At 47.0% G+C, this 21,983-nt stretch overlaps 1 protein-coding gene across 2 annotated transcripts in view; it reads left to right on the top strand.

Annotated features, from left to right (window-relative positions):
• CASP9 (caspase 9) overlaps nucleotides 1-21,983 on the top strand; it is a 24,378-nt gene continuing 2,395 nt past the window's right edge. The window contains exons 1-8 of one of the 2 annotated variants that reach the window (XM_011000878.3): nucleotides 1-218; nucleotides 2,969-3,365; nucleotides 10,488-10,522; nucleotides 11,409-11,585; nucleotides 12,009-12,098; nucleotides 13,328-13,475; nucleotides 19,999-20,178; nucleotides 20,796-20,905. In XM_011000878.3, the coding sequence (XP_010999180.3) occupies nucleotides 87-218; nucleotides 2,969-3,365; nucleotides 10,488-10,522; nucleotides 11,409-11,585; nucleotides 12,009-12,098; nucleotides 13,328-13,475; nucleotides 19,999-20,178; nucleotides 20,796-20,905 (1,269 nt within the window). In that variant the 5' untranslated portion in view covers nucleotides 1-86. Of the gene's footprint in view, nucleotides 219-257; nucleotides 391-2,968; nucleotides 3,366-10,487; nucleotides 10,523-11,408; nucleotides 11,586-12,008; nucleotides 12,099-13,327; nucleotides 13,476-19,998; nucleotides 20,179-20,795; nucleotides 20,906-21,983 lie in introns of those variants that run through there. The other variant, XM_064494040.1, reaches the window with a different exon arrangement.

Here is a 21,983-nt window from a genome sequence, read left to right on the forward strand (position 1 = left end):
GGTCCTGGGGAACGGGCGGGGCGCGGCGCGGCGGCCGAAGCTCGGAAGCTGACTGAGGCGGCTGGGGTCCCCGCCGTCTACCAGACATGAACGAGGCTGACCGGCAGGTCCTGCGACGGTACCGGTTGCGGCTGGTGAGCGAGTTGCAGGTGGCCTCGCTCTGGGACGCTTTGCTGAACCGCGAGCTCTTCACCCCCGACATGATAGAGGAAATCCAGGTGCGCCCCGCCCCCCTCCAGCCGGCGCCCCCAGCTTCCCGCGCGGCAAACAGACTTCTAGGGGACAGCGAGGCCGCGCGGAGAGGGTTGTTGAAGCCACACCATGACTTAAATGGCCGAACTTCCACCCTCCCCTGCCCCGTCTGTGCCACACGGCACCCACGCCCTTTCGGTAACCATTGTGAGGAAATCCTAAATCGCCCAGAGGAACCAAACAACCCCAAACACCTCTTCCAGGGTTTGCTGAAGCGATCCCACACCCTGCACTATGGGAGTACGCTGTTAGCTGCTGCAGCGCTGTGCTTCTTGCCTGTAGGCATGCCTGTTTTTCCCTCCTGTTGGGTGGAGATTCGGGGCACCAACTTGGGAGATCTGACTGCCTTGCACTGTATCCTCCCCGAGCCTCAGTTTCCTGGACTGTTAAATGAGGACAGCAGTAGTATTTCCACGAGGGCTAAAAGTGAAGGATGTAAAACAGTAAAGTGTCAGGCACAAGAGTGAGGGCACATCCTATGGTAGCTGGCTGTGCCCGGTCTGCCTTGGCCAGCCCCTCCTGTGTTAAGTTTATGTTTTGTAAGGGGTTTTGGAGATGAGGGGCCCCTGCAGGTAAAGAAGAGAATAGTAAAGTCAAACATTTGAATTTCTCTTTAATTTTTTAAAATTTTGTTTGAGGGAGAGGTAATTAGATTTATTTATTTATTATTAATGGAGGTACTAGGGATTGAACCCAAGACCTCGTGCATGCTAGGCATGAACTCTACCACTGAGCTACCCCATCTCCCCTGAGGTGCTCTTTAAAAGCACTTTCATGTCTGTGTTATTTGACCCTCACTGCAGGCCTGTGAGGTAAGGAGGGGACAGGAGGTATTTCTTATCATGACAGAGGGTGGGAGTGGCTTCCTGGGGACCTTTGGATGGTGCCCTATGGGCTGCTTACTGCCCAAGTGTCCAGTTTCTGCATTACCAGGAGCTTGGCCTGGCCAAGTGAGGAAGTCTTTTTTTTTTTTTTTTTTGAGGAAGTCTCTAATAGGACAAATATCATATGGAAAATTATCAATGAATAATAATGTTTAAAGAATTCTTATAAGCACCTGCTGTGTACTAAGGGGTGGAAATGGTTTGAGGCCATCCGCTTGCCTTCAGGTACATTCACAGGGGTCATAAACTCAAATGCCCCCAGAGGCCCAGTGGGTGGGAACTGCAGCAGGCAGCCTCTGTCCTGACCCCCAGCTCCAGCTGAGTGTGGTCGTCCCAAATGTGGCCCAGTGTCGCCAGGTCTTTCACAACAAGAAGCTGGAAATCTTGATTTCCATGTCAAGTTCCCGGATTCAGAATTTTTAAAGAATGTCTTGTGAACAAGGGGCCACCATTTTGCCTTATGGGTCTGGGCTGTCATCCTACTTTGTTACATATTACACACTAGCAAGTTGCAACACCTTTCTTCCACTCAGTTTTCCTCATCCACAAAGTGGGAATAATTATAATTTAACCCCTTAAGGTTGTTAAGGAAGACTGAAATGAAATGATGCATTTAACAGTGACTGGGAGTGTTCAGTAAATGTTGAGAGAGCTCAAAACACCATGATTTCTTTGCAGGGGAGTAGGCATGTAGCTAACTTTTGCGGGTGAGAATTATCTTCTCAGTGATAGCGTAGGTCTGTACTATTCAGTTTAGTAGCCATTAGCCACGTGTGGCTATTTAAGCGTAAATATGAAGTCATTAACATTAACATTAAACAGAATAAAAGATGCAGTTCCTTAGTCACATGTGCTCAGTGGCCACATATTACCAATGGCTACCATATTGGATAGCGCAGATAAAGAACATTTCTGTTACCACGGAAAGTTCTCTTGGACCATGCTGCTGGAGGATGTTTGAGGATCGGGTGGTGTCTCAGCCCTGTGGAACTTGCCCAGAGCTGAGCCTCAGAGGACAACCAGCAGATGACCAGCATCTTCCTCCTGCCCCCTATCTTAGTGACCGGCCCCACCATCCTGACACCTGTCAACCTTGACCATTCCTGCATCCTCACCATCTGCCCAGTCAAAGCCCAAGTCTTGTCAGTTTTCCCTCCTGATTTCTCTGGTCGGTCCCCTCACTTGTCTCTGCTCCAGCTGCAATGTCTTTGCCACCACCTGACTCAGCTGTGGACCATGCCCTTCCATAGTCCACTCTGCTCCTAGGATGATTTTTCTAAAATGCAGATCTGACCCTGTCACTCCCTTACTAAGACTCTTTAGTGGCTCTCAGCTTTCTGGGCGTGACTGCGCAAAGGTCTCCTCTCTCGCTCTGTTCCCAGCCCCCCTCTTATATCTCCTTTCTCTGAATTCACTTCCTAATGTTCCCTGGGGTCTCAGCTAAGGTATCCCCTCCTGGAGGTTTCCCTGACCGCTCAAGGCTGAGTTGAGTGCCCCTGAACCCTTCCAGCCCCACGTGCTTTCCTTTCAGGCACTTCTCGCCTTGCTGTGTCTTTGTCTGTTTGCATCTCCCACTGGATGTTTGCTCCGTGAGGACTGAGACTGTTCGCTGCTGCATTTTTAACACTTGGCATGGTGCTGGGCACACAGTAGACACCTCCAAAATACTGAATGAATAGGTAAACAAAGACTGGTTGGTGGCACATGTTCAGTGTGCCAATTTTTGCCCAAGTGCCTGATTGTTTAGACTTAGGTTAATGCGAAATGAGGGGAGAGGGTGAGAATCACAGAAAAGCGTGTGATAATTGTGCCATGTCTTTCTTTCCAAACAGCGGGCAGGCTCTGGGTCTCGGCGTGATCAGGCCAGGCAGCTGATCACAGATCTAGAGACTCGAGGGAGTCAGGCCCTTTCTTTGTTCATCTCCTGCTTGGAGGACACAGGTCAGAACATGTTGGCTTCATTACTGAGAACCAGTAGTCAAGCGGCAAGGCAGCATCCGGAGGCCATCAGACCCCTGGATCTTAAGCCTGTGGTGCTGAGGCCAGAGGGCCTCAAACCAGAGTCGCTGGGAGTGGGTAAGCAGGATCCATTGATGCCAACCCCAGGAAAACTCGTTCCAGTGGTGCTGGGGCCGAAGGAGCTCTGGCCGGCCAAGCTCAGACCTGAGGTTCTCAGACCAGAGGTGCCCAGGCCAGTGGACATTGGTTCTGGAGGACTCAGTGATGTCTGTGAGTACCAGGTGGTTGGTGGGTGGGCATACTGGGTGGTCACTGAGGAGTGACCAGTGGTACAGCTGGGTGGGCTGAGGTCTGGCACTGCACATACCCTTCCCTCCTTCCCTCACAGCATCCTGCAAGGCAGGGCATCATTAGACCCATTCTTGTAGAGGAAACTGAGGCCCAGGGAGATTAAGTAATCGCCCAAGATCACAAAGCTACATCCAAGAAAATGCAGAGATCCAGAGAGTGCAGTTGGATAATTTTTACCTATGTGGATACACAGATAATGAAACCTCAGATCATCAAGACATAGAATGTTCTGGTGTCCTAGAAGACTCTCTTGTAACTCTTCCCAGTTTATTCCCACTCCTCCTCCATCCGAGGGAATCACTATTCTGATCACTGTTGCCATAGATCCCTTTTGCTTGTCCTTGAACTTCAATATAAATGAAATCCTATGTGCTCTCTGAGTCTGGCTTCTCTTGCCATCATTATAGTTGTGAAATTCATTCATATTGTGTGTATCAGTAGTTAGTTCTTTTTCATTGTGAGGTAGTTCTTGTTCTGTGTCATCCACAATCTGTTTGACCATTCTCTTGTTGATGGGCATGTGGCTTGTTTTTAGTTAGGGCTTTGTTTCCATGGCAGCACACAGAGCTCCAGCACTTCCTATATCATGGTTGCCTAGTGGACCATCGTGTGGTATGGATGCTAATAGTAATAATAATAATAGTAGTAATAATAATAATAATAATGATTAACCTTACTTTTTGCAAGGAGTGTGCACATAAATGACTCAATTTAATCTTACCAACTCTCTTGGAAGGTACAGTTTTCCCATTCTACTGTTGAGTGAAGTGAGTAACGGATTGAGAAATGACTCACCCCAAATCGCATAGCTGGTGAGATGTGGGAACAGGATTGCAGTCCAGGCATCCCCGCTGTCTGGCCTCACAAGTGCTTTGCTCTGTATTTCATTTATCCAACCCCTGTTCACGGACATTTGTGTTGTTTCTGCCGTGGCCTTGCGTGTTCATCTATTTCCGACTGGGGATACATTTTTAGAAATGAAATTACTGGGTTAAAGGGTCCGTGTTTCTATCTGGTAGATGCTGCCAACTGGGACTTCAAAAAAGCGCTGTTTTAAAATCACACCAGTCGTAGGTGAAGGAGACCGTTTTCCTCCGCTCTTGCCAACAATGAGTATGAACCTTTTTTCCTATTTGATGGGCAGAAAGTGGCATGTGTTTTCTGTGCTGAGTAACTGTGATTTTGGATGACTCATTAACACAGAGAAACAAGTAAACATAATGAGGGCAGCAGAGAGGATGTGCTTCTCCCTTCTCTTTGTGCTGGAGACACAGGTGTCTCCCTGGTGATGCTCAAGCCGGGACTGATTCTTTTGCACACACGCTTACCTCTGTGTGCTTCTTGGGAGCTGTCAGTTTGGGAGAAACTGCTCTTATGCATGACGTGCGTGACCACGTCATCCTCCGTGAGGGTCCCCGAGCGTGCTGTGCTCCCACACCCCTCCCTGCCTTTGTTCCTGCTGTGCCCTCTGCCTAGAGCCGTCCCTTCCTCTTTCTTTTGTGCATCTGTTGATTTACTCCCTCCACATATCCCCGTAGCCCACTGGCCTCTCAAGAACAATCATTTTGCTTTGCAGACTTTTTGTTTCTTAAGTAAAAATTAAAATTTCCCCCCAGCTTTATTGAGATATAATTGACATATAACATTGTGTGAATTTAAGGTGATGATTTGATACATGGATAAATTGTGAAATGATTACCACAATAAAGTTAGTTAACACGTCCACCAACTAACATAATTAACACTTTTCTGGTATGTATGGTGAGAAGATTTAAGATTTACTCACATAGTAACCTTTAGGTATATAATACAGTACCGTTAAATATAGTCACTATGCTATACATTAGATCCCCAGAACGTATGCATCTTATAACTGGAAGTTGGTACCCTTTGATCAACATGTCCCCATTTTCCCAGCCCCTGGCAACCCACATTTGACTGTTTCTATGAGTTTAGCTTTTTTAGGTTCCACATAGAAGTGAGATAATAATATTTGTCTTTCTCTGTTTGACTTATTCCATTTAGCACAGTGCTCTCAGGGTCTGTCCATATCATCACAAGAGGCAGAATTTCCTTTTTTATGGCTGAATGATATTCCATTGTGTATATACCACATTTTCTTTATCCATTCATCCTTTGATGGACACTTAGGTTGTTTCCTTGTCTTGCCTATTGTGAATAATGTTCCACTGAGCATGGGGGTGCATATATCTCTTCAAGATCCTGATTCCATTTATTGGCTATAGATGCAAAAGTGGAGTTGCTAGATTGTATGGTAGTTCTATTTTTAATTTTTTGAGGAATCTCCATATTGTTTTTCCTAGTGGCTGTACCAATTTAGATTCCCATCAACAGTGCGCAAGGGTTTCCTTTTCTCTACATCTTTGCCAACATTTATCATCCCCTGTCTTTTTAATAATAGCCATTCTAACAGGTGTGAAGTGATATCTCATTGTGGTTTTGATTTGCGTTCCCCTGATTAGTGTTGTTGAGCATCTTTTCATGTAGCTGTTGGCCATTTGTGTATCTTCTTTGCAAAAATGTCTATTTAGTCCCTCTGTCCATTTTTAACCTAGATTATTTGTTATTTTTTTTTGCTATTGAGTTGTATGAGTTTTTTATATTTTGGCTATCAATCCTTATCAGATATGGTTTACAAATATTTTCTCCCCTTCTGTAGGTTGCCTTTTCATTTTGTTGATTGTTTCTTTTGCTGTGCAGAAGCTTTTTAGTTTGATGTAGTCCCACTTGTTGATTTTTGCATTTGTTGCTTGGGTTTTTGGTGTCATATCCAAAAAATCATTGCCAAGACCAGGATCAAGGAGCTCCTTCCTAATGCTTTCTTCTAGGAGTTTTATGGTTTCAAGTCTCAACATTTAAATCTTTAATCCATTTTGAGTTAATTTTTGTGAGTGGTGTAAGATAGGGGTCCAATTTCATTCTTTTTCATGTGAATATCCAGTTTTCCCAACACTACTTACTAAAGAGACTATCCTTTCTCATATGTTCTTTACTCCTTTGTCAAAAATTAATTGCCCGTGTATGTGTGGGTTTATTCCTGGGCTCTCAATTCTGTTCCATTGATCTATGTGTCTATTTTTCTGCTAATACCATGCTGTTTTGATTACTGTATCTTTGTAGTATAACCTGAAGCCAAGGAGTGTGATACCTCAGCTTTGTTCTTTTTTCTCAAGATTGCTTTTTCTCTTCGAGGTCTTTTGTGGTACCTTATAAATTTTAGGATTTTTTCTATGTCTGTGAAAAATGTTCTTGGGATTTTTTGATAGGGATTGCATCAATCATGTAGATATATTTTTTTAACCTTCAAAAAAATTTTTTTGTTTTGTTTTTTGGGGGGAGGTAATCAGTTTTTTTTTAAATGAGGTACTGGGGATTGAACCCAGGACCTCATGCATGCTAAGCATACACTCTACCACTGAGCTATACCCTCCTCCCTCAATTTTATATTTTTGATGTCACAATTTACATATTTTTTAAAACTTGAAAGTAATCTTAAATTAACATTTATTTAGTGCCTACTTGAACTTAATACAGAGAAAATTAAGCAGATACGATTATTGGTCTGGAGCACATAAATTCTAATAAGCATGAAAACTGAATAAAATTGTAAAAGACATACATACTGTAAACACATCTAAGAAAAAAATGAGAAAAGCTAAAATGGTAGTAAAATAAAATGTCATTACTACTCAATGAACCTTTTCATGGCTGTTGCACTGGAACTGTGCTATGATTTCCTCAAAGGTCCAGGCTGGCAGAATATTTGACAATTTACGTCTTTTTATATTGCATATCCATTAACAAAGTATTGTAGCAATAATTATATATGATACTTTTGTCCCTTAACTTTTATATTAAAGTTAAGTGGTTAACATTCTACCATATCACAGTATTAGAGTATTCTGAATTTGATCACATACTTAACTTTAACTGGTGTGTTTTATATTTTCATGTGTTTCCGTGTTACTAAATAGCATCCTTTCATTACAGCTTGAAGAGCTTTTTTCAGCATTTCTTGTAAGGCTGTGATGAACTCCCTCAGTTTTTATTTGCCTGGGAAAGTCTTTTATCTCTCCTTCAATTCTGAAGGACAGCTTTGCTGGGTAAAGTATTCTTGGCTGGCAGTTTTTCCCTTTGAGCACTTTTAATGTATCATCCCACTCTTTTCTGGTCTGCAAGCTTTCTGCTGAGAAGTCCACTGATAGCTGTAAGTCGGTTTCCTTGTATGTGAGGAACTTTTTTCTCTTGCTACACTTATTTATTTATAAATCAAAGTATAGTTGATTTACAATGTTGTGTTAGCTTCTAGTGTACAGCATAGTGATTCAGTTACATACATAGATTCTTTTTCATATTCTTTTTCATTATAGATTTCTCTTGCTGCTTTTTATAATTCCTTGTCTTTGATTTTAGACAGTTTTATTATAATATGTCTTGGAGAAGATCTTTTTGGGTTGAGGTTGTTTGGGGACCTATGAGCTTCATGAACTTGGATATCCAGATCTTTCCCCAGATTTGGGAAGTTCTCAGCCGTTATTTTTTTGAATAAGCTTTCTGTCCTGTTGTCTTTCTCTTCTTCTGAGACTCCAATAATGCATAAATTGTTTCTTTGAATGAGATCTTACAGGCTTTACATACACAGCCTTTCTTCACTCTTCCTCATTTTATTTTCTTTGTTCTCTTCTGAATGGATCACTTCAAATGACTTTCTTCTACAGATTCTTTCTTCTGCTTGGTTAAGTCTGATGATGATTCCTGTTGTGTATTCATTTCATTCATTGTATTTTTCTGCTCTACAATTTGTGTTTTGTTCAAAAGATTTCTATTTCTCTGTTAAACGTCTCCTTTTGTTTGTATACTGTTTTCCTGATTTTGTTGAATTGTCTTTCTGTGTTTTCTTGTAGCTCACTGAGCTTCCTTAAGATGAAAGTTTTGAATTCTTTACTGGGAAAATTACAGATTTCCATTTCTTTGGGGTTACTTACTGTGGAAAATTATTGTGTTCCTTTGATAGTGTCATGTTTCCCTGATTTTTCATGTCCCTTGAAGTCTTGTGTTACTGTCTTTGCATTTGAAGACACAGTCACCTCCTCCAGTCTTTATGGACTGGCCTCTTCAGTGTGTCCCATCTGTCTGGATTTTCTGCACCTGAACCTCTCGGCTGGACACCTGGACTTCCACAAAGGCACTCGTCTGTGGGTGATTGTCAAACTCAACGTTCTTTGGGAAGGGGAAGGCGGTAGAAAACTTTTATTCTGCTGTTTCGATGATGTTACTGCCTCACTTTGTGGATCATTACTGCTAATTCAGGAAGTGAATACATCCCTCAGTAGTAGATGATGGTATATTTTTGGGGTGCAATGGAATTTTGGAAATGAGCAATTGTTTCAGAATTAAGTCTGCTGTCTAATAGGAGCCTTCAGGCTAGGTGAAACCATTTCTAATTTAAAAAATTGGCTGTGAATGCATTTCTGGCATGGCTCTTAAACTGGCAAGAGAATATTTCTCAACAAGGCCCAGGCCTGCTCTGAGCAGTGAACGACACCATCGTTGGACCATGAGTACAGTCTCCATTGTGACTGGGCAGGAGTCGGTGTGTTCTCTTTGTGTAAAAAAGAGATGTCTCATAACCTTAGAGGGTGGTGGCCAGTTGACTTCTGCTCATTGAAATGAAAGAAAGCTCTTTTGATACTGAAGGAAACATGATGATCGTCTTTACTCATTTATTCATTCTTCAGCTATTTCCCGAGGACCTACTGTGTGTTGGGCTCCATGGTTTCAATGGAGAGGGAGCAGACCTAGAGCTTCCTGATGCCTTTCTGTTCTAGAATTTCTTTCTTTTCTTTTCTCTTCTCTTCTCTCCTCTCCTCTTTTCTTTCTTTCTTTCTTTCTTTCTTTCTTTCGTGTGTATGTGTGTGTGTGTATGTGTATATATATATATATATATACACACACAAGTTTATTGAAGTATACTCAGTTTATAAGGTGTCAATTTCTGGTGTACAGCATAATGCTTCAGTCATACATAAACATACATATATTCATTTTCATATTCTTTTTCACCAGAAGTTACTACAAGATATTAAATATAGCTCCCTGTGCTATACAGTATGAACTTGTTGTTTATCTGTTTTATATATATTAGTATCTGAAAATCTCAAACTCCCAATTTATCCTTTCCTCTGGTAACGATAAGTTTGTTTTCTATGTCTGTGAGTCTGTTTCTGGTTTGTAAATAAGTTTGTCTTTTTTTTTAGATTCCACATATGAGTGATATCATATGGTATTTTTCTTTCTCTTTCTGGCTTACTTCACTTAGTGACAATCTCCAGGTCCATCCATGTTGCAGCAAATGGCATTATTTTATTCTTCTTTATGGCTGAGTAGTATTCCATTGTATAAATATACCACGCCTTCTTTATCCAGTCATCTGTCTATGGACATTTAGGTTGTTTCCATGTCTTGGCTATTGTACATAGTGCCGCTGTGAACATTGGGGTGCATGTATTCTAGAATTTCACATAATGGAATCACACTGTATAAAACCTTCCAGCTTTTTATACTTGGCCTGGTGTTTTGATGGTTATCCATGTTGTTGCATGTATCAGTAGCTCATTCCTTTTTAGGCTGTGTGGTATTCCTCTGTACGGCTGTATCACGATTTGCTTGCCCATCAGCTTGTTAATGGGCATTTGGGTTGTTTCCAGTTTTGGGGTGATGAATAGGCTTCAGTGATCATTCATAACCAGGTCTTTTTGTGACCGTTGTGCTCATTTCTCTTGGGTATATACCTGGGAGTGGAATTGCTGGTCAGAGGGAAGGTGTGTGTTTAACTTTTTTGGAAACTTCTAAACAGTTCTTCAAGGTGGCTGTGCAGCTTGATTCCCACCAGTAGTGCCTGAGGGTTCCCGAGTTCCTGCCCCTCTGCGTTTCTGTGGGGGCTGTTCTCACAGTGTCCCTTGCCCCTCCCCTGTTGGACCCCAACATTCATATTCTCCCTCTTTCTCTCTCTTTCTCCAGGTGCTCAGGACAGAGCCAAGGGAAATGCCAATTTGGTGAGTCTTCATGTGATTTGGGGCCAGTTGTGTTGGCTTTGGGCTCCTCTGCTCTCCACTTCCCAGGTCCTTCCTGCAGCCGTGTCAGGAGCCCGGGGAACCCAGCCCAGCTGGAGAGAGGGTCGCAGTCCCAGCCCTACCATAGCACCCAGCACAGCTCTGACTGGAGCTGACCGTCCAGCCCCGCTCTTTCCTCATCTGTGAAGTCAGGGGTTAGATCTAACGAGGGGTGGCATCAGAATCAGCTGTGGCACCCGCCCCAGACCAAGTCAGTCTCTGCTTAGTCGCAGCATTTGTTGTGTGGCTCATGTGTGTCAGCCCCTGGCTCTGTACTGGAACACCTGGGAACAGACCATTTGAGTTTCTAGCCCTCTGGAGCCGTCAGCCTAGCAGAGGCTAGGGACACAAAGAAATATAAATATAAGTACTGTTAAGTTCTGTAAAGGAGAGAGTTACTAGGGAAACGTGGAGCTTCTGGAGGAAGCGGCCTCAGGCTCTCCGAGGGTGGCCTGGGCAAGAGGGTGCCGACAGAGCCCAGGATTCTCAGGTGCTCCCCTCGACTGGGCGAGCTGCTGGGCCTTTTGGGGGTGAATGTCGAGGGAAGTTGGATTTCTAAGCTAGCAGCTCCACCTCTGACAACTGTGAAGGGAGCTAATCTTCCACCCCAAGTTTAGCTGTTCGTCCATCACACGGCCAGTGCTCACCCCAGCTCGCTCCGCAGTCTGGCATGCTGAGTAGAGACCCCGCCCCTCCTCCGCGGGGAGGCAGACTCCGTTCCCTGTGCCGTCTCTCCAGATTGTCCTCCCCATCAGTGAAAGCAGGGGGTCGCCTTCTCTCCTGAGGAGTGCAGGGAGACCCAGCTTACCCTGGTCCCTGTGCTTGGCAGGCCTATGTCCTGAGCGCGGACCCCTGTGGCCGCTGCCTCATTGTCAACAACGTGCACTTCCGCCGTGAGTCGGGGCTCAGGACCCGCACCGGCTCCAGTGTGGACTGTGAGAGGCTGCAGCGGCGGTTCCACTTGCTGCACTTCGTGGTGGAGGTGGAGTGTGACCTCACGGCCAAGGTACGGTCCCTGCCTGCGGAGAGAGATGGGGGCGGGCGGGAAGGTGTCCTGCAAGGGTCCTCGAAAGCAAGCGACTCCCCAGGACGAGCCCTCCGGTCTGTGGGACCTCGAGAGGCAGTAGGGCTCAGTGGTCACCAGCGCAAGCGTCAACCTCAGAGACCTGGGCTGAGGACCGGCTCTTCCCCCGCCCGTGTGACTCCTGGGCCTTAGCCTCTTTGTCTAGATAGCAAGAATCATTCTCATCTCCCAGGGTCGTAGGAGTGCGTGAAGAGTGGCCAGCACAGCACCTCTTCACCAAGAAGGGTGGCTCTTGGGAGTGCTGTGACAGTCATTACTTCAGTACTGGCCCTGGGAGCAGGGCGCAGGCCCAGGAGGAGACCTGAGCCGTCAGCGTTCTGACTCACCTTCAACTCTCTCTGGTAGCAAATGGTCCAGGCTTTGGTGGAGCTGGCACAGCGGGACCACAGCGCTCTGGACTGCTGCGTGGTGGTCATCCTTTCCCATGGCTGTCAGGTAGGAGGCCGCACGTCCTCGGGGCAGGTGCCCAGGAGGGCTGCACTGAGAGGCCGTGAGGGAGCCCGTCCCTTCCTGTCTCCAAGACACCCTGGGCTTAGTGGGAAGAGCCGTGGGGCCCTGTCCACCTCCCGTTCTTTTCTCGGGAGTCATTTGGCCCTCCCAGCAGTTGGATGCTTTTCCTGGGTGGGCCAGTGTTTCTGGGAGAAGCCACCTGGAAGAGGCAGGGAGAGACAAGCTCTGCTCACAAAGCTCCTACCCTGCATTTTGTTCAGAGCCCGGCACAGCTCACAAGAGCTCCCAGCTCCTGCCTCAGTCCTGCTTGGTGTTGTCCTGGGCTCTTTGGCACTGGCTGGGAGTCAGAACACTGGGACCCACTCTGGGCTTGGCCACTAACGTGCTGCATCATTGTGGCCAAATCCCTTCCCCTTCCTGAGCCTCACTTTCGTCATCTTTCAAGCTGAAGCGTTGGACAGGACAGAGGTTACAGAGGGGTCCGGTAGTCCCCCTATGGGTTGCACAGTGTTTTCAAAACTGGCAATTTTTGTGCAAAAATCAGGATTTCCAGCTTCTCTTGAAAAACCACAAAAGCCCACTTATCAGGCCAGCATCCTCACAGAGTGAGACTCTGGCTGATGGGTGGGTAGAGGCTACCCCTTTGGTCCTTTCACTCACAGCGTGGCCCCTAGACCGCCAGCATGAGCATCACCTGGGAGCTCGTGAGAATGCAGACTCTCATTCAGAGCCTGCACCTTAACGAGATCTCCATGCACATAAACACGTTTGAGCAGAATTGGTCTTGAGTAGTGGTTCTTAACGTTTAGCTGCAACAGAGGTGCCTGAAAGACCAGATTGCTGGTCCCCATACCAGGGTTTCTGATTCAGGAGGTCTGGGTGGGGCCCAGGAATTTGCGTGTCTTACCCCAGGTGATGCTGATGTTGCTGGTCCGGGGAGCATTTCCATTTCCACACTTTGAGAACCACCAGTCTAGACGAAGCTGGCCAGCACTCTTGACTTGGGCTGTCTGGTGCTTATAGGCATGTGAGTTTGAGACCCCTGGAATAGAGGCTGCCCAGGGGCTGCCCAGAACCAACCTGCTCTGTCAAAACAGCCTTGTGACCCTGGCTGGGATCTTCTAAGTGCTTGATCCCCCACGAAACCTCTGAATAGGCTGTTGGATTCCTACCCTAACTTCTTGGTTTTGTAACCAGGATTTTTGGTCTTCTAGGCCAGCCACCTCCAGTTCCCAGGGGCTGTTTATGGCACAGATGGATGTCCTGTGTCCGTCGAGAGGATTGTGAACATCTTCAATGGGACTGGCTGTCCCAGCCTGAGAGGGAAGCCCAAGCTCTTCTTCATCCAGGCCTGTGGTGGAGGTAAGCTGGTCGTCAGCCCCTCTGCAGGTACTTCTCATGGGGAGGGAGCCGCTGCCTACTTCCTTCTCCACCAGACCCTCATGATGTCCCGGGGGTCTCCAGGAAGTCACAGGGTCCCGAGCACTGTCCCTGCTGGCCAAATGTGGCCCCTCCCTGTAGCTGAAGTAGCCTCAGCTCTGTCCAGCCTTTAGAGGTTCGTGTCTTCCTTCCTACAGTAGCATGAGGGGACCATTCAGCTTTGGCCACTTCAACCCCAGAGACTTGGGCAAAACAAACAAAGCAGAGGAGAGAGCAAAACTCTCATTTTCTTTATCGTCATTCCCCTGACCTTCATCAGCTGGACTCCCTTCCCACTCTCCCAGAGAAAGGGAGGCCATCGCTGAATTAATTAATGGAATTCCCAAGGGCCTAGATACTTGGGTTCAGTAATTTTTAAGGATTACTTAGATTATTAGTAGTTTGGCCATATACCCTGATTTTAGACTCCACATATGAGTGATATCATATGGTATTTTTATTTCTCTTTCTGTCTTACTTCACTTAGAATGACATTCTCTTGGTCCATCTATGTTGCTGCAAATGGCATTATTTTATTCCTTTTTATGGCTGAGTAGTATTCCATTGTATAAATATACCACAACTTCTTTATCCAATCACCTGTCGATGGACATTTAGGTTGTTTCCATGTTTTGGCTATTGTCAGTAGTGCTGCTATGAACATTGGGGTGCATGTATCTTTTTGAATTAAGTTTCCATCTGCATATATGCCCAGGAGTGGGATTGCTGGATCATATGGTAAGTCTATTTTCAGTCTTTTGAGGAATCTCCATACTGTTTTCCATAATGGTTGCACCAAACTGCATTCCCACCAACAGTGTAGGAGGCTTCCCTTTTCTTCACACCCTCTCCAGCGTTTATTGTTTGTGGACTTTTGAATGATGGCCATTCTGACTGGTGTGAAGTGATGCCTCATTGTAGTTTTGATTTGCATATACCCTGATTTTAAACCTAAGCCCTACTTCACCATTACCTGGTTTTCTTATAAAATAAAAAAAGAAGAGGGGGCAGGATAATAGCTCCCTGGTAGAGCGTGTGCTCAGCATGCATGAGGTCCTGGATTCAATCCCCAGTACCTCCATAGATAAATAAATACATAAAACTAATTACCTCCCCCCCCAAAAATAAAAAAAGAAGGAAGAGAGAACATTATGTGTCCTGGATAATGGGACGTGATGGGGTGGGAACACTGGGAATTCTGTCCCAGTGCCCTGGGCTCTCCAGGGGTGGGGATGTCTGAAAGGCGTTATTAGGTCCTTGTCCTTTGGCCTGATCTGCCAGAGAGATGGGCCTTGTTACACCGCAGAGCTGTCCAGCTTGTCCAAGTGGCGGCCGTGCACGCAGTGACCTGTAACATGGGCGCCTGTGGCTTATTCTCCTGCACACGTTCATTTGTCCCATACTGTTCCAGGTTTCCGGGGGTGGTGGGGAGGGTGGCCTAGGAGGGCAGGCTCTGGTCATATGATTCATCCGATAAGTTTACTGATCACCTGCTGTATAAACCAGGCTGTGTTTTAGGTCCTGGGGATACGGGACAGATGGGTCCCTGTCCCCTGGAATTTATAATTTGACTGGAACTATATTAAATTACTGTCATGATCCACACCCATAATTTGGCCACTTACTTCGTGCACAACCACGTGCCAGTTAGTCTCTAGAAGTCTTGGCAAGTAAGGACAGTAACAGAGCCTAAGTCTGGCGTTACTGTGATGATATCTAATGTGCTGATTACTGTGTCTCTCAATGCACTTAACACCTGGTTCATTTCCCTACCTGGAAACCTGGCCTCCCCTCCTCCTGCCGACCCCAGAGGACTCAGTGTCACATAAGAGCCCCACCCCTGTCACCAGCGCAGTTATCTCAGAGTGATGGTGACGGGAAGGTGGAAAGGCTGCAGTTCTTGGGTTGAAATCCTTTCCAATTTGTCTTTCTTCTTATGATCCAGGATGTATGGTCAAGTGATGCTCTTACTCTGAAGCATGTGGTCCTCCTTTCTCCTGTGAATCAAATGGAAAACAGAATGGGCAAGGGAATTATGAGCAAAAGGGGAGCTGGGATCCTGGCTTTCTGGGAGACTTAGTTAGCTGGTCTTCCAGGCCAGTGCCTGCCCCACTGCCCATTCTCAGCAGCAAGGAGGATCTTTGCATGTCACTCTTTGGACTTCTTAGTGGGGCCACAAGTCCCTTGATCTGGCCCTGGCCACTTCGCTCCCCAGGCTGGTATGCCATCCTGCTTAACCCCCCAGCATTGCTCAGCCTCCCCACAAGCTCTGACTTGCTCCTCAGACTTTGTGTGTGCCATTCCTCTCCCTTGTCTCCTGGGCAGCGCTTAATCATCCATCCTTCTGGTTACAACTTATTGTCATCGCCTCCAGGAAGTCTTCCCTAAATACCCCTTCTCCTGTACAAAGTCAGGGTTCGCTGGCCCTTGTGCTCCTGCAGCCCCTTCCCTTGTCATAGCACTTTGTCCTCATATAGAGATGACCTAATCCCCTGGCCAGCTCTCCCAGGGCAGGGCCAGGCCCATCTGCCCTGCAGCTGGGTCCCCGGCCTGGCACTAAGCTCACAGTGTGCTTGCATCTCACATGGATTCTAATTGCTTGAATTTGAAATTGAAGCATATAAAACTACCTGTGAGCAAAATTTGAAGTAATGTACACTCTCGCCATTAAAAGCAAGATCAATCACTGAGAACAGCAGGATTCCAACCTGGACAGCAGAGATTGAGATGCCACCTTTGGAGTGTGTTCGGTCCCTGCTTAGCTCCCTGCAGGCTGTGTGTTCCTGTATTTAATGCCGCTGCCACATGGGGGCGCCACCATCTGCTGAGAACAGAAATACCCACGTGTTGGGGATCTCTGTCAGTGTCCCGTGGGGTGTCCTCTTGTTTCCATGTCTCTGAACATCAGCCCTGGATTTTGGTGACTTTTGGGTTGCTCTTTTTTAAGATTCACTGTTGTTACAATTCAAAACAATTTGAAAATCCTCTAACATGCTCTCTATCCCTTCATTAAGAGGTAGCGTGAGCACCAAGGAGGAAGTAACTTTGTGGGTAAGTAGCCTGATGAATCGGCCAAAGCTGGGCAGCCTCCGTTAGGTCGAGCTGTTCATTTTGGGGTGACCCCGCCAGAACTTTAGAGATCACGCTGAGAAGGTGGAAAGGAAGAAGACTTTGCTGCAGTGGGTGTGAAATTTATATGCCGAGGGAACAGCTCCTCTTCCCACTGTGTATTTGCTCTTATGGGTAGTTAGTCTTCCTTTTGGGGAGGTTTGAGTCAATGAGGCTCCTTAAGAACAAAGCAGTGCCTAGAATGCGTAGCCCCCAGGCGAAGACTCAGCTAGCAGCCTCTGTCCCCCCATCTTCCCCTCTCGGACCATTGTCTCTGCCCCATTTTCACAGGCTGTCCCCCTGCCCACCCCTTAGGCCACCCTACGGCATCCCCCGCTGCACCCTGCTGCCCAGGAAGCCCCATCTTACGTCCCCCCCGACCCCGTCCCACTTCAGATCATTCCCAGACACCTGGGGCAGATTCCAGAATCTTGACCAACAAAGAAACAACCGGAAGTGGTGACCTGAGAAAACTGTAGGTTAGTCCGGCTTTCACAGCTCTAAGCAGCCCCCTTTTCAGGCTTGGGGGCCTCCATGGGAAGCCACACGGTAGATGAGAGGCAGAAAAATGTATGGCAGAGTCCGTCCCCTGCACATTGGCTGTGAGACCACAAATTACTGTGTTTCTGAGCTTCAGTTGTCTGGGGTGAGAGGTCAGTAGATGTTGGGGTTATTATGGGGTTTCCAGAGCCATCTCTGGCCTGTCTGTCCCCTGCAGACAGGACCCCAGCTTCCTGGATGAACCATGACCTCCCTCTCTCCTTGCTGTTACCCACCATGGGTGCAGCCCCCCACCCCCACCCCGGCCTGCCTGACAGGCGTTGTTTCTCCCACCAAGACTGTTCCTCCTTCTCCCATTGGAGCCTGGGTCACAATCCGCTGCTTCAGAAACCCTCTCCTCAGGACCCCTCTGGGCCACTCTGCCCTCTGCCTGTCTTTACTGAAGCTCTTTTCAGCCCCTTCTTTCTGGAGTTGGACCTTGCAGTGAGCTTGTCCCAGGAGACGTCCTGCAGTGTCACCACCCTGATGACTCTGTGGTTAAGCTCTGTGTGGCCCCAGTCCTGCTCCACCCCCTCGATTTTCCAGGCCTGCCACTGCTTTGGGGAAGTTTGGGTTTTAAAACTGAAAAGACAGGAAATATGACAACTTAAAAAAAAAAAAATCCATCCAGAATTCTGCAAGCCTGACTCGGCCGTCTCATTTTGCCTCTTAACCTTTGGATCTTGGCCTGCCTTTCTCATCAGACATTATCCTTGAAGTGTTTCCCCATGTCTCCACTGTCCCCATCGTCACTAGTTCACATGGCTTTATGATCTTGAATTTTAGTGGTATGCACTCATTTACTAAACCATTTCGCTAATGTTGGCCATTCAGGTGATATCAATTTTTGGCTCACATCACCACAAATGTCTTTATATTGAGGGCTTTTGGCTTCCCTTGAATGATTTCCTTAGGAAATTACTGGGTCAGGGGTGTAAACATCTCCGTGGATCCAGTTACCTATGACTTGTGGCTTTCTCTGGTTTTCATAAAAGGATTTGAGATAGTTGAAGAGAGTACAAATGATATAGTAGAACAAAATAGAGAGGAAATAGAAATACAAGGGGAGAAGAAGAGTAAGTTTGGCATCTAGAAATGCATCCTGTGAGGTCCTGCACGCTTGCTGGAGGGGGCCTGCCAGTTTGGCTTCGTGCTTCCCAGCAGCCAAGGCAAGATAGGGTAAGATAGAATCCTTCCTAAGAACTGCTAATTCGGTATTTGTAAGACAGAAGCCAAGATTGGCAATTCTTCTCTCCTCAGTTGTCTTAGAGGGGACTGTGTGATACAGTGGACAGTTTCCTCAACTATATTCCTACCCCCCCCCAAAAAAAAGATGGGTTTTATATCATTTTTTTGAATCCGAGTCTCAATGTAAATTGAGGGCATAGGTTTTTTTCAGTTTGGATGTTTAGCCCCCCAGATAGAAGGACCCATCTTCTTCTTTTGTCTTCCTCAGGGCCTGGGTTGGGTGCTCTGTACCCCAGGAGTACTGTGTGTGTGTCTGCCATCAGTGTCATAAACCATGATTTTTTTTTAATTGAAGCATAGTCGATTTACAGTGTTGTGTTAATTTCTGGTGTACAGCATAGTGATTCAGTTATACATATATATATTCCTTTTTTTTAATTATACACTATTACAAGGTATTGACTATAGTTCCCTGTGCTATATAGTAGGACCTTGTTTTTTATCTGTTTTTTTATATAGTAGTTAGTATTATTCCGTTTTCTGTTTCTATGAATTGGACTGATCTAGGCACCTCATATAAGTAGAAGCGTGCCGTATTTGTCTTTCTGCGACTGGCTTATTTCGCTCAGAGTAATGTCCTCACGGTTCATCCATGTTGTAACCTGTATCAGAATTTCCTTCCTTTTTAAGGCTGAATAATGTGACTTTTTGGGGGTGGCTTGTTTTTTAGTGACATAAAATCTAGCATTTTAACTTTTTTTTTTTTTTAATTGAAGTACAGTCAGTTACAATGTGTCGATTTCTGGTGTACAGCACAATGTCCCAGTCATGCGTATACATACATATATTCTTTTTCATTATTGAATATAGTTCCCTGTGCTCTACAGAAGAAACATTTTTAAAAATCATTTTAAACTGTACAACTCAGTGACAATAAATACATCCTGTTGTGCAACTGTCACCACCATGTAAATCCAGGATGGTTTATCTTCCATGGAAGAAACTCCACACCCATTAGCAGTCACTCCCTTCCCTGGAGTGGAGCTAATCTGCTCTCTTTTTGATGCAGTTGCCTCTCCAGAAGAGCTCATACAAATGGGGTCGTATTCTGTGGCCCTTTGTATCTGGCTTCTTTCACTTTGCGTGTTTTCAAGGTCCGTCTGCGTTGTATTATGTATCAATACTTCATTCCTTTTAAAGCCCAGATAATATCTCATTGGATGTTCCTACCACATTTTGTTTATCCAGTCATGTGTCAGTGGACCCTTGGGTGGTTTCCACCTTTCACCTGTTGTGAATACTGTGATGAGTGTTGCTGTCTGAGTTCTTGTTTGAACACTTGTTTCCAGTTCTTCTGGGTGTGGACCTTGTAACTTGTTTCTATTTTTATAGCTGTTTTTAAAATGTCTGCATTCTCAGCCCTCCCCCCTAACTTAACTTAAGGAATATGTAAAACTTTTGTTGTAGTAACAGCAAAGCTTCTGTTTCAGTTTCCGGCTCATGTTTGCCTGGCCTTGGGGCCCCGGGCTCCAGACAGAATCAGGTGTTCCCAGGCTGGACGGTGCTGAGAAGTGAGAGCTCCGGTCTGGGTATTTCACTGACCAGGGTCATCTGTTTCTGCTTCCCACAGAGCAGAAAGATCATGGGTTTGAGGTGGCCTCCACTTTCCCTGAAGGCCAGACTCCTGACAGTGACCCCGAGCCAGACGCTACCCCATTCCAGGAAGGCCCGGGCACCGTGGACCAGCCGGACGCCATGTCTAGTTTGCCAACACCTAGCGACATCCTGGTGTCCTACTCCACCTTCCCAGGTGAGGGGATCAGGAGGGCTTGTCCTCCCAGCCAGCGGTTCCCCTCATCTGCCCTAGGAGCAGCTGTGTTGTGAAGAGAAGACCTGGGTGTTGGTGCCTGTGTGACCCTGAGTGAGTTACTTCACCTCTCTGAGCCTCAGCTTCGGGCCGGGCAGGCAAAGTGTCTAGAATGCAAAATTTAAGGAGACACGTACCCTGGCGTTGGTGTGCAACACTCGTCTCACCCTTGTCTTGGCCCTGCCTTAGTCTTCTCGTCTTTAAAATGGAAATAGTAAGTGTACCTCGGGGCTCATCATGGCGATGAACAAGGTGGCTGGCCCACCACTGAGCACAGTGCCTGGCACACAGCGGGTGTGACGAGTGTTCGTTTCCTTCCTTTCTCATCCCTTGGGAGAGTCATTTGACTTCTCCGAGCCTTGGTTGCCTTGTTGGGAAAACAGGAACCACAACCAACGTCACAGAGTGGTGGCGAGGCTGAAGCAAGGTCAGGATGGGATGGAGCCCAGAGCTGTGGGCTGCTGCCAGCTGTGTACCTCAGTCAGGGTCCAGAGGTGGGCCTGCCTGCATGCGGGGGGCCGGGCAGCTCCCCAAACAGCTCAGCATTTGTCCTTCCACAGGTTTTGTCTCCTGGAGGGACACCAAGAGCGGCTCCTGGTACATCGAGACCCTGGACAGTGTTTTTGAGCAGTGGGCCCACTGTGAGGACCTGCAGACTCTCCTGCTCAGGGTGAGGCTGCTGGGAGGGGCCGTGTGTCCTCCACGAGGCGGGTGGTGGGGGTGAACAGGGCTTTCTGCACCCGGGCTTCCCCTGAGAGCAGGAGCTTTTGCTTCTCTTAATGCCAGAAGTTACTGCCTGCGTGATGTTTGCCTGTTACACAAAGGGCTGCCTTTCCCAGCCTCTGAGGCCCCAGGCTTACGCTCCCCCGCTGATGGAGCCAGTCCCCAGGGCCAGGGCGGGGTGGCTCAGTGGCCCCAGCATGGCCCCTGAAGGCAGGTCATGGGTCGTGTATTCTTTGCCTCACCACATAATCTTGACCCTCAAGAACCATGAACCCCTCTTTAGCGTATCCCCTTCTCGGGAGGCCCCAGTGAGAGAGGACAGGGAAGGATGGCCGAATCTGGCCCCGCTCAGAGCAGGTGCTTCCTCCGAGGGTCTCAGAGCACACGTGGGCCCCTCCTGCTCTGCTCAGGTGTGTTGTGCCGGGAGAAGGGGCTGTAAGGGCCAGGACCGCTCCTTCCTCCTGGGCAGGTTCCGGCTGTGTGCTTTGCTGAGCTGAGCAGAGGAGAGAAGAAAGCCGGTGCAGGGCCACCACCCAGCATGACTCTGGGGCACGCGGTGGGCATCACGAGCCGTGACCACCGCAAGTGAGCCTCAGAGGCAACCGGGCTGTCAGGGCTCAGCCGTGTGCTTGGTTCCTGGGCCCCAGCTCTTCTCTCAGCTTTTCTTCAGGCAAACCTTTCAATCTGATTTGAACTTAGTGAATTTTTGAATTTTGAAATTTTGAATTTTGAGTTTTCCAGATTTGTGGTTGAGATGCTTATTCTGTAACTCATCCCCCTGACCACCCCTCCAACACACCCGCATGCAAACACACACACACAATCTCTCTCTCTCCTCCTGTCTCAAGGAGGCTGAGGCTGTAGCAGAGCTGGTTTTAAAATGCTGACTCAGAAGGGAGGGGATACCTCAGTGGGTAGAGCGCGTGCTTAGCATGCACGAGGTCCTGGGTTCAATCCCCAGGACCTCCATTAAAGTAAATAAATAAATGGACCTAATTACCTCCCCCCTCAAAAAAAAAAAAAAA

The sequence above is a fragment of the Camelus dromedarius genome, chromosome 14 (assembly GCF_036321535.1).
Source record: "Camelus dromedarius isolate mCamDro1 chromosome 14, mCamDro1.pat, whole genome shotgun sequence".
NCBI classification, from domain to species: domain Eukaryota; kingdom Metazoa; phylum Chordata; class Mammalia; order Artiodactyla; family Camelidae; genus Camelus; species Camelus dromedarius.